This window comes from Sciurus carolinensis, chromosome 4 (genome assembly GCF_902686445.1).
Source record: "Sciurus carolinensis chromosome 4, mSciCar1.2, whole genome shotgun sequence".
Classification (NCBI taxonomy): domain Eukaryota; kingdom Metazoa; phylum Chordata; class Mammalia; order Rodentia; family Sciuridae; genus Sciurus; species Sciurus carolinensis.
Window position 1 is genome coordinate 173,499,934 of NC_062216.1, and position 11,821 is coordinate 173,511,754.

At 48.6% G+C, this 11,821-nt stretch overlaps 1 protein-coding gene across 3 annotated transcripts in view; it reads left to right on the forward strand.

The window, feature by feature from the left end:
* The window catches only part of Gtse1 (G2 and S-phase expressed 1), a 31,102-nt gene extending 20,109 nt beyond the window's left edge, over positions 1–10,993 (forward strand). For all 3 annotated transcript variants that reach the window (XM_047550909.1, XM_047550912.1, XM_047550911.1), the window contains exons 7-11: positions 7,497–7,569; positions 8,382–8,618; positions 9,446–9,647; positions 10,038–10,250; positions 10,646–10,993. In XM_047550909.1, coding sequence (XP_047406865.1) covers positions 7,497–7,569; positions 8,382–8,618; positions 9,446–9,647; positions 10,038–10,250; positions 10,646–10,729 — 809 coding nt within the window. In that variant the 3' untranslated portion in view covers positions 10,730–10,993. The remainder of the gene's footprint in view (positions 1–7,496; positions 7,570–8,381; positions 8,619–9,445; positions 9,648–10,037; positions 10,251–10,645) is intronic.
* The last annotated feature ends 828 nt before the right edge of the window (positions 10,994–11,821 follow it).

Here is an 11,821-nt window from a genome sequence, read left to right on the forward strand (position 1 = left end):
CTCCAGTCACTTCCTCCAACTGTGAGGCTGCCCTGCCCTACAAGTCCTGCCTGCCAGGTGCCTCCAGCCCAGCCTGTGAACTGAGCTAATACAGTTCTGTCTTGTGGGCACTGGCTGTCATGCAAGGCCCTGGGCAGCATTGTTTCATCAGGAGTTGAGCTTCTTCAGAGTACAGAGTTTAAAAGGAAAATGCAAAACAAAGCTAAGAAGAGTGTAACACGTCAGTCTGCAGAGTGGCTTGGAACAGAATGGAGACTCAGAGGGGACTAAGGCCAATGACCCAGGCCAGTCCTGCTGAGGTCATGGAGCTGATTGTCTTAACATGTGGTCGGACCTCAGTTGCCAGATCCAGCACAAAGCATTAACAGAACCACAGACTTTTTCTTATTTAGCTGATAAAAACCTACAGATTCAACTAGGATGGGGTTGAACCAGGAGAGTGTTATAAAAAAGGACTGCTGGTATAATTTGAACAAAAAGTTGTGCAGGGGATGTTGCCAGAGTTGCCAGGTGGACCATCTGGTAGCTATTGAATAGGAGATTTTAACTACATCATTATCCTGACAAGTGAGAAAGAGCTCAGTGTAAACAACAAACAACAAGGATAAGTGTCTTATTTTGATACAAGTCATACTGTGACACCAGTCTCTTGCCTAGGCTCATGGTTTTCGAATGTTTCTGGTCGTGGCACCAGCGGTATGGAACTTCCTGAGCTGCCCACATCAGGTCTGGGCTTATCCCTTGAAATTCACATCAGGTTGTCCAGCTTCCGCTTATGGGACTGTGGTAAAGTACAGTCCCTGTTCTTAGTAATTCTGTGGGAGAAAACTGAACTGGAGTGACCGAGGAGAATTTAGGATCCAGTCTGGTCTCCAGGTAGACAAAAGCCTTGAGGACAATGAGCAGAATCAACATTTAGGTAAAGAACCAATAACAGGTGGATTGTAGTTTTTCTTTAGAAACAATTTTTCTCTCTAGAATACTTTTTATTTTTTTAACTAAAGATAACAGAAAAACGATTTCTTTGCAAAATGAGTTGTTTTGCCTTGACTGTTTCCTGTGGCAGAAAAGTGATTTACCATAGAGTAATCTCAGATTTAGAAACTTCTTGAACCCAGAAAGCAAACCAAGGCGGACTAGATTTTCACCTGTGTTACATCGAGTCTTGTGTCCTAAGACTCCAGGGCCTGCCAGGAGGTGACAGTTCTTCCTCGCTCACTGCAGGACTACACACCCTGAAGCCAGGCATCCCATGAGTGTTTTCAGATATGCCAGTGTTCCCCAGTGTGTCCTGTGACAGCGGATCCTTTCTGAACTTGTGCAAATAACCATTCGCCATAAAATATGAATAGTGTCTGAATTGGGGAGGAATCAAGTAGGGAGGAAAAAAGTACTTAATCCTACCTTTGTTTACAAGTGTCTGTTTTATCACGTTGCGACAAACTAGATAGTTTAGAAGTTGTTTCCTTAAATCTAGAAAATATATAGGTAAAGAACCAACAAGCTGTCAAGTAAATGACATGAACCCTTAAGTTTTATCAGTCATTCCGTCTCACAGAGAGTTCCTGTTCTGCTTGGTCCTCGTGAGTGGTTTCATGAACCCATCACTCCTTTCAACAGGGTTCTGGGAATCTCTGTTTAGTCCGTTGACCTTAAAGTTACCAAAAATGTCTCTTCAAGAGAACTTGTCACTGTTCCATGGATGTGGTAGCAAATGCTTTCAGAGAAGAATCAAAACTATGGCTTACAAAAGACAGGGCTCTGAGGAGAGTGTGGCCTTGGACAGGGACCTTCAGTTACTGTCCTCGCACCAGCATTCTAAGAGAACAGTGGCACCACCACACTGGGACCATCAGGACCTTCACACCAGTTACACACTATCAGTGTCACTTAACAAAGGCTCACTATCACTTTATTATTTGACAGTGCTTCCCATGCAACCCAACATACCAAATACCCCAGCTAGTTCATTATCTCTACAAGAGGAGAGAGAATGGTTGAGGATCTCAAGGGGCCCAACTGGAAAACCAAGGTCAAAAAGACAATTTCGGACTTTAATCCCAGGAAATATAGGATCAAAATGTCAAAATAGGATCACAGATCATTTTTAAATAATAGTCAATCATTTAACCAGAATGGCTTTAACTAGTTATAAAGTGATTGCATTATTAATAAAGTGATCAAAGAATTTAAAAGCAAACAGATGTTTAAAAAAAAAAAAAAGCTTAACTTGTTAAAAGCTGTTTTCCTAAGTAATCAAAACCTAAAGCATAAGAAATCAATCACCTTGAGACAGCACAGTCTTTCTTCCTGGGCCAGTTTCCAAAAAGTAAAGAAAAGCCCCTGCATTGTGGTTGCTCCTGATGGGAGGCCAGTTACATAACCAGGAATCAAGCTGATGGTAAGGAATTGAGTGTAATGAGACGCTGGAAGAGATGTTCAAGGGCAGGAGCGGCATCACCCTCAAACCCGTGCCTTGGGTAGGGAGAGCATGCTCCTGGGGAACATAAGAAGCACAAGAAGCACGTGAAAGCTTTTGGTTCCAGGAGCACTTCAGGTACATCAAGAAGAGCCGTAAGTGGAAAATCACATTATACTACGCCTAGAAAACATTTTTAGCATCAGGCCACACAGCAGAGTCAGAATTGGCAGGCAAGCTTGTGGGAGCTGACCAGAGTCCACAGAGAGCCCCCAGCGAGATGGAAACTGAGGCAGGACAGGCCGCCAGGCAGAGCAGACCACAGGCCAGGCAGACCACAGGACTAAATCAAAACCTGCAAGTTTTGACTAAGAGCAGATGGCTATTCCAAGGAAGACTTACTGCTTCAAATGTACAGAATTATTAGATCTGGTCTTATCAGTGTGTTAATGCTCAAGTTTTAGAAAAACTCATAAACAGCTTTCTTTTCATTCCTGCCGACCTGATCACACACAGATTTTTCTCTAAGATTTGTTCTTCACAAACCTTCTATGACCTGCCTTTATGAACTGCTTAAATGTAGTTTTGTCTATTTTTTACCCCCTTCTGTCTGGAACAATCCAGTGCTACTTCAGGAACAAAAATTTTGTCCCATCTCACAAAATTCTTCCTCATACACAGAAAATTCCATTTCATTTCACTTTCCTTACCTTTCCTTCATAAGTTCCCATCTCTTCTTCTGGTTCCGTTCTACCTTGTTTTCATTTCCTTTCTAAAATTTATATTTTGGAACAATCCTTTAGAAAATTTCCAAATTTAGATTAGAAAATTATTCCTTTTCTTATAAAAGATGTCTTGTAGTTTTATTATTGAAAACATCTTAATTTTCCTCATGTTCTTTGCACATAGAATTGCATATATTAATTAGAATTTTCAACTCTTAGTAACCTTAATCTCTAGAGAATCTAAGGAGGAAAGCTGTCTTGAATTTCCTGCCATAGACCAATGGCTGATGAGAACATGCTGTAGAATTTCTGGAAACATGGGCTTTGTCCTAGAAAAAATTTTTTAAAAATGAGTAATAGAACATACTTATTAATAGACACAAATACATATATTTATATGGAATTTAAGAAACCAAGGTTGAATTTATATTTAGCAATTGGTGTTTCTGTATTTTAGCTTACTTAGAAATGACTCAGGTGTTTTATGAGTATCTGTTACTTAATTTAATATTAAGACTTACATGAAATTTTATTTATAAACATTAATCCATTTATGTTTACCTAATTTATTTTAAATAATTATACCTAGATTACTCGAGAAGCCTAAGTTGTTAGGCAAACATAGTAATTATTTCCTCGTTAAAACAATAACAAAAACAAAAAGACAAGCCTGAGGGTGAGTTACCCTACATGATGGCAGGAAGCCGTGGCTCCGACTGACACTTTGATCTGCCTGTTGGTTCTCGGGTCAGACTTGGACTTTGAGGATCTTGGCATCTAGCAGATCAGCATACCCTGGCTGCCAGCAACCAGACAGGAACGTGCCAGCGGTTCTGAGGATACCCTCGTTTCTATTTACCCGCAAACTTAAAAGCAGCTAATATGTGAAAGATCTATTCTAGTTTTGTACACAGAAGACACTCGGGTTCGTTACTCTAACAGTCAGAATTCACGTGAGCCAACTGGAGTGGAGTTCCTTAAGGGTTTTGGCACGCAGATACCATGAGCAACGTGGGCACGTGTAGCTCATGAACACGCAGGAGGAGCTTGTTACTCTCATTTTAGTCATGACAGGAAAATGTAGTAAACATAGAAGTACTGAATACTATAAATCTATAATGTAAAGGTAAACTATAAATATAAAAATATAGTAAACTCACCGCTTTGTGAAAAGACATTTGAATCAAATTATATTTCTTTTTTAAAAAATTTTTTTTCAGTTGTAGGTGGACACAATACCTTTATTTTTTCATTTTTATGTGGTGCTGAGGATCAAACCCAGAACCTCATGCATGCTAGGTGAGTGCTCTACCACTGAGCCACAACCTCAGCCCTCAAATTATATTTCTGACAAAGTGGGACAAATGAAGATCACTCACTCACATGGCTGAAGGAGGTTTTTCTTTGTTGGGATGGGCAGTCCAGGAAGGCTGCAGGCCAGCTTTGGGGTAAAATAGTCCCTGTGGCAGCATGGTTTTAGAAAGGCCCACCCTTTTCTCTGTTCAGCCTTGGTTTAAAGGTGGACACTCAGGTACTGACATTTGTCCTTGCTGCAGTAACAAGCCCCCAGGCAGCCTTCAATTAAGTGTCAGACCATGTCCTCTTGTTTGCCAGTCTGCTCTGCTGGACTACTCAAAGCCAGTGGGAAAAATTTTTAAAAATTGTTCTTAGAAGATTATTTGCAGCTTTTGTTTTTGTTTGTTTGCTTGTTTGTTTTTCCCCTTGGTTGATGTGCAGACAAAACAATTTTTTTACACTGGACAGAACTCAAGATGTTGACTAGGGTAGTTTCAAAAGGGCAGAACTGTTTCCTAAACCAGCATCAGCCACATAAACCTACATTTTCATTTCAAAAAGGAATGATTCTTAGTGTGTGGGCTGCCACAGAGCTGCCACAAATTACAAAACATTAATTTGAAGATTTTGTTTTGTTTTGTTTTAGTTTTGTTGTACTATCTTGGTTGTAAGAAAAACTGCTAAGCAGGCTTTGTCCTTTATCATTTCAGTTTGTCTTTATCTTAATATAAGTGAAAAAGTCAGCAGATTGAAAATAGGCAAAGCTAAGATACAGAGGTCAAAAGCCTCCCAAGGTGTGGACCCTGTGTTTGCAGTTTAGCAATGGATAAAAATAAACCCGTGTGCAAGTGGGTTCCCAGAGGGGGCCTTCTTTCACCGTTTATAGTCAGTCCCGTTTTTTTCCTACCAGTCTCCAGAGAGCAGAGGAAACCCAGTGAGCCCCGTCAGAGGAGGCCGAGCTCTGGGGAGAGCGTTCATGACAGAACACCCGCACAGGGTTCTTGTTTTACTCGCAGGCAGAGGGCCTGGACTTGAGACTGCAGTCCCCTGGTCATGGGAGACTGGTAGGCGCTCTGGTGGCAATTGGGGCTGTCTGTCATGCAGGAGACTTTGTCTTGGGTGAAGATGGTAACAGCCACCCTCATGGCTTCTAAGTGGCTGCCCTGGGCTCTCTGTTTAAATTGCTCCCAGAAAGTTTTCAGAAGCAGGAAGGAAAAGAGAAAGCAGCCACATCTTCAGAGGCACACGCAGCGAGACCCAAATGAGCCAGAATACAGGTGCTCACGAGAAGTTTCAAACTAGGCCTGCAGGTAAACAAAATAGTACACCTGGTGTGCAGTACCAAAAGAGAATCTACCAGAAGAAATGAGGAGTGCTCACGGCGTCAGGTCTGTGGAGATCTACTTGTCAGAGCTCTCCAGAAGAGCCAGGCCTGCTGCAGCCCCTCCCGGGTACGGGGCCTGTGTTTAAAGCAGCCGTGCTAATCCTGGTCCCCAGTGAAGTCTGCAGGGCGCTGCCCAGAAAGAGGGCCTGGCCTGAGAAAGGGCTTGCAGGGCGGGAAGGGCTGGAGTGGAGTGGCGTGCGCAGAGGACTGCCTCCGCCAGGACTCCGGGTCCCTCCAGAGGGCACTGGCTTCACCAGAACTGTCCCCTACCAGACAATGAGAGTCCCCAGAGCATAAGGATGTGCATCTGGGAATAACCAAGCACGGCAGTGGGAACACCCATGCCCACTGAGCCACGCCATGGAGGCCCCAGGGGCCCCATCAAGGGACGTTTTCAAGGAGAAACCGAGGAGCAGCCAGCAGGCATTCCGAGCAAGAGTCCTCGGCCCCGAGGATGGACAAGTCTGGCGGTGTCCTTGCAGCGGAGCTTTTAGTGTGAGGTGGCCTGACCTCCATAGGCTGGCGGCTGGCAGTCCTGTGCTGGTGCTCTCAGGCACAGTGAGGGAGCCCCTCCTTTGCAGCCTCGGAACTTTACTTGTTTTTTGCTAGGATTGGCACGAGCGACTCCATTTTGATTCTGATAGCCTTCACAGATATTTTGAAGTCTCTGGCATTACTAGTCAGTACAGTTGCCTTTAACTCCTGAACACCCTCAGTGTGAGCCTGTGTGTGAGAATGAGCTGTTCTGCTGAGGAACCCGGGCCTCTTCATCTTGTTTTGCCACGAAGAACCTACTCCTACCTTAGGATACAGTACTCACGGCAGGATGTCCATTCCACTTATATCCCCCTGATCAGGACTTAGCCACATGACCACACTTCCTGCAAAGGACGTGACTGTGTCTTCACTCTGCACCCAGCTAAGATCTCCGACTGTGAGGAGGAGAGTACTTTTTGAACAGGAACTAGCAGCTTCACTCAGGTCGAGGAACAAGGGGAAGGTGAAGAGAGGAAGGTGGAGAGGCTGGCTGCCCCTAGGCTAACTTGGGTGTGCTCTATGACCCCAGGGTGCAGGCTGAGTACAGAGGCCTGCACGTGAGAGGGTCTAAGCAGGGAGTAAGCTGACTTCCTGGGAGGGAAGGAGGCCTGGGCAAGGGTAGAGGCCCACCATCACCTGCCCAAGATGAGGCACCTGTGCCCTCTGACCTGCTGTTCAACAGCACAAGTGATGTCACTTGTTACTATCCTAGTAATGTGAGGGCTCAGGAAAATTAAAGTACTTAGGGCTTCGCTGGGCTTGCCTGGCCTCCACCCATGTTTCTGCCGGCGTGTGTCTGGCCAACGCAGGGAGCCATCGCCAAGTGGAGGAGACTCTGACTGGGCCGCCATCAGAGTCCTGTTCCTGTCTGGTTGAAGGTGAAGCACAAGGAGGCTGTTTCTCCTCTGCACCATTGGCAGGAGTTTGTGTAGAGGTGTGCCCTCTCGTGCCCCCACAGCTGGCAGGTTTTCCTGTGTGACTCATCTGACCTTAAGCCAACAATGCCTAGTGCCATCTGTGCTGCAGGTTGGGAAATCAGAGCTAGGTGGAGGGGACCTGCCTGTTTGGCAAGGTCCTCGAGTGGTGGCTTCCCAGCTGATCCTTCTGACCAACGTGTACTCTTCTCTGGTCTTAGGAGACTCCCCAGACGGCAGGATGCCAAGGTCCTCCCAGGCACAGCAGCTGCAGTCATGCTTCTCGGTTGGCAGGTAACCAGCCTCACTCTGCCTCCTTTCCTTACATGTGTGGAGGCTGAGGCTCACAGTGCGGCTGCCCCACAGCCATTCCAACTTCATAGTGGTCATGGGGTGTGGCTGATGGGCTGAGCCTCTGCCCTGGGGGAGCTGCTTCTATCCAGTGTGACGTGGCCATTGCTGGCTATGGGCTGGAGGGGTTGCTGGGCTGGCCTGAGCAACAGGATCCCCTCTGATTTGGTGGAGCTGGGTGTTGCAAAGGCTCTCAGATGACTCCTTTGTGCCACAGTTAAAGGCCACCAGCATGGTGCAGCTACTCACACTCTGGTTTGAATCCAGCACTCTGAGGTCTGACCTGGTGCAAGCAACTGAACATTCCTGATCTCGTTTTCTCACTGGCTGGAGGACGGTCCAGCCCCACACAGCAGGTCCTGCAGACTAAGCAGACAGGCACTCGAATAGGTCGCCTGGCTCACAGAGTCACCAACGCTGCCCTCTGCTGCACCCTTGACTGTCACTCACCGAGTGCTCGGTGCAGCAGAGACTCTATGCCGGGCTTCCCAGCCCTGTCTGTGCCACAGTCTCCCCTTGGGATGCGGGTGGCGGCACTGGCAAGGAAGCATGGACGTATCCACATCTGACGAGATTCTCTGCTGCCTGTGGGTCGGGGAGACTCTGCCCACCAGGGATCTTGTGGTGGGCTGGCAGCGGCTCCGGGTCTCACTCAGGCTTCTCTCACAACCAAGGACTTGCTGCCTCAGCAAGCTGCCTCTGGATTCCGTTTGTTCAGGCCGTCTCCGCTCAAGGCTCTGCCTTTTCCTCACCAGGGTGGTTGCTCACAGCACTCCTGCAAGACGTTCATCAGGGCCAGCTTCACAAAGCCTGTCCAGCAGCAGAGGGACCCCTATGAGTGCACGACGGGTGTCAGCACTGCCCACACCTGGGGGCTGGCGCCTCTCTGGCCTTCTGACAACTCCCAAAACCTTGCCCCGAGCTCTGGCTTCCCCGCTCTGTGTGCCTGCTCGGAGACTCTCTTCTGAGCCTCGGAAAAGATCTGCAGTGAGGTGAGACGGGGCAAGTTTGTCTCGAGTACCCTAGACCTCAAGAATGGGGAGGCTGTGGTCACTCAGAAAGCAGATGGGAAGAAAACAGGCTGCACCCAAGACAGGAGGGCTACATGCTTAAGTGATTGGAGTGCAAATGTAGCAACACTGGGCTTTGCTCGAGTGTCCTGGGCCTGAGAAGATACTCCGTGCTCCTCTGTGGATACTTCTGCTTTCCTTGGTTTCCGTGGGCCATTTGGTTTCAGAGTTGAATCAGGTATTTGGGGTGTGCTGGCAACTAACACACCCAGCCTGGTGCTGAGGCACTGTCTATTGGAGTGACGCGCCCTGTGGCAGGTCCTGTTACAGGGTGGAAGGCCAGTGCCAGGCCTGGGCTTGGCTGGGACCCCCCTACCAGGGGTAGGGGGCAGGCTTGGGGAATGCAGCAGGAGTGGGTGTCTGTGGCAGAGCAGGCAGGCAGCCCTCCTGAGCCTGAGGGACTGGGTCTAGGAACCAGGGGAGGCCAACCTGGCTGCCTCATGGGTACGGGCAGAACTCCTGCATGTGGCCTTCTAAAAGGGATAGACTAGGCACGAGGTAAAATAAGCAGATAGAATGTTCCAGCTGAAAGAAACCTTGGAAATCCCCCCGCCTTCCTTCTACACAGGAAGCAGGGTCTGACAGGTGCAGCTGTCCTCACAGGTAGGTGGCTTTCTCTGACAAGCTGGTACCAGGGCCAGCAGCTCCCCACCACAGGACACTCCCCCAGAAATAACCGGCCCCCCAGATCTAGCCAGGTGAGTGAGCATTCTAGAGAAACCCAGCATGGTTTTCCTTTCCCCCCACAGGACTGAGCCTACGAGGGACAACAACAGGAGGACTGGTGGTGGGCAGGCAGGCCTGTCACCTGATCACAGCTTTTCTGCTCCATCCTCTGTGCCTCAGACACTTCATTTTTCTGCAGAAAAGAATGACTCTCCTTTCTCACAAGACTTCACAGGAGCAGATCAGGTTGAGGCAAAGCCGAGGGAAGACACCTGCCCTGGGGAGGTATGTGGAGGGAGGTGAGGTTGACTTGGAGGGTCTCGGGGTCGCCCTGGAGGCCCTGCGGGAGCCCAAGGACAAGGGTCTACGGTTCATCCTGCCACCTGGGCCTGAGGCCCCAGTGGGCCCAAGAGGCGGTCAGAACTTCTGGGCTGTAGAGGAGAAAAGCAACACCTTTCACGTGTGTTTGGCAGAGGAGCTGGTCAGGGCCAAAAGGCAGGAAGTGGGAGCAGGGCAGCAGCTCTGGACTGGCTATGGGTGGGGTGGTGCCCTGTGCAGAGGGCGCATGATCCTGTGGAGGGCAGGCCCAGCCTCTTTCTCCAACCCCAGCCGTGGGCCCACAGGGCCATGAGCAGAGAGGACAGTGCTGGAGCACCGTCCTCTGTGCCCGCCTAGGCTCTTCTCATAGACGTCGGGCTGGGCCAACTCGCTATCACTTGTGGAGCAGAAAGCACACCCCCGGCCGACCTCCTTCTCATCGACTTCTCCAGTCCTCCTCAAGCAGATGTGGCTTCAGGGCCTGCCAGCAGACCCCTGACTGACCTCACCACCAACACCCCGGACATGCTCAGAAACAGTGCATCCAAACCTTCACAGGCGGAGGGACAGGTGAGAAGTGGCAGGTGATTCCTGCTGGCTTCAGCCTGGTTTGGTTCCTTACCCCAGGGTAGGGGATGGTGGCCCTGAGGCTTCTAAGGGCTCACATCTCAGTCTTGAGTGGCCTGAGCTTCTCGAAGGTCACTTACTAGTATTGAGGTGTCCTGCCAGGTCTTGGGGGCAGGGGACAGGGGCCATGTCCCCAACTCCACACACCCCTGGTATAGGAAGGAGCATGGATATGTAAGGACCTGGGGTCAGTGTGTGTCATTCCTCCTTTGTTGGCTTAGGGGTGACAGTTGAGGTTTCCTTAAATGTACCTGAACCAGATAGACCGATTTGTGGGTCTGGCAGCAGGTGTGGGGCCCGGGTCAGCTATGCTGACCTTGTTTTCTCTACCCTTCCAGCTGATCGACCTGGGCTCGCCTCTGATCCAGCTGAGCCCTGAGGCTGACAAGGAAAATGTGGACTCCCCACTTCTCAAGTTCTGATGCAGTAAGGTCCTGCCTTTTCGTCTTTGTGAAAGAACAGTCATAAAGTGGCTTTCGAACCAAATTTTAGAAGAAACTTCATTTGACTTACACATTTTTTTTTTAAATCCTAAATACACTCCCTGCGCAGCAGGTAGGGTGAGGGACAGGGGCTGTTGGGTGTGGACCTGGGTCTCTCCTGCTTTCTCCTCCCTGCCTTCCCACTAGACTAGAATATTAACATCTAAATTGAGGATTTTTGTTGAGAATTGTAAAATAGCAAGTCACTATTTTAAAAGTCAAATTTGTATGAAAAGTTATGTTGTAAAATAAATGAAAATGTATTAAAGCTTATCTTGATTTTCAAATGCTTGCTATTTCATTACATTGTCTGAACTTTAATGCTTTTACAATCTGGGCGCAGTGGCACACACCTGTAATCCCAATGGCTCGGGAGGCTGAGGCAGCCTTAGCTCAAAGCCAGCTTAGTTGCTTAGCGAGGTGCTAAGTGTAAGTAGCTCAGTGAGATTCTGTCTCTAAATAAAATACAAAAAAGGGCTGGGGGCTGGGGTGTGGCTCAGTGGTTAAGCACCCCTGAGTTCAATCCCTGTGCCAAAAAGGAAAAAAAAGGTGATTACAAAATTTAGTGTGAATAGAAATTGATATAAATGCAGAGCCCCAGCCCCCTCCCCACCACGTGCAGGACTCTGGTCTGGGCAGACCTAGGACTCTGCATTATTGGTGGGCACCTGCCACAAGAGGCTGATCTGCATAGCTGGCGTCCTGAGGGGGCATCTGAATGTGAAGGTGATAGTCTGCTGGCTGAGGCCTTGCAGCCTGGTGTGAGGGCAGACCGCCAGCCATGCTCTCAGCAAGGGTACCACAAGAGGGGGCTGTGGCCTGGGGACACCTGAGGGCTCTCCTGCTCTGATCACTGGCTGGAAGTCACTAATTTGAGCACATCTCCTGATTCTATGAAGAGATTTCTGCCTAGTGCCCACACAGCAGACAGAAAGTAACAAGCTGAGTCCACTCCAGTGTCCCTGCACCAGCCCCAGCCTCACCACTTGGGGTTCGGAGAGAAATTGAGCGACATCATCTGCAGACTAATAC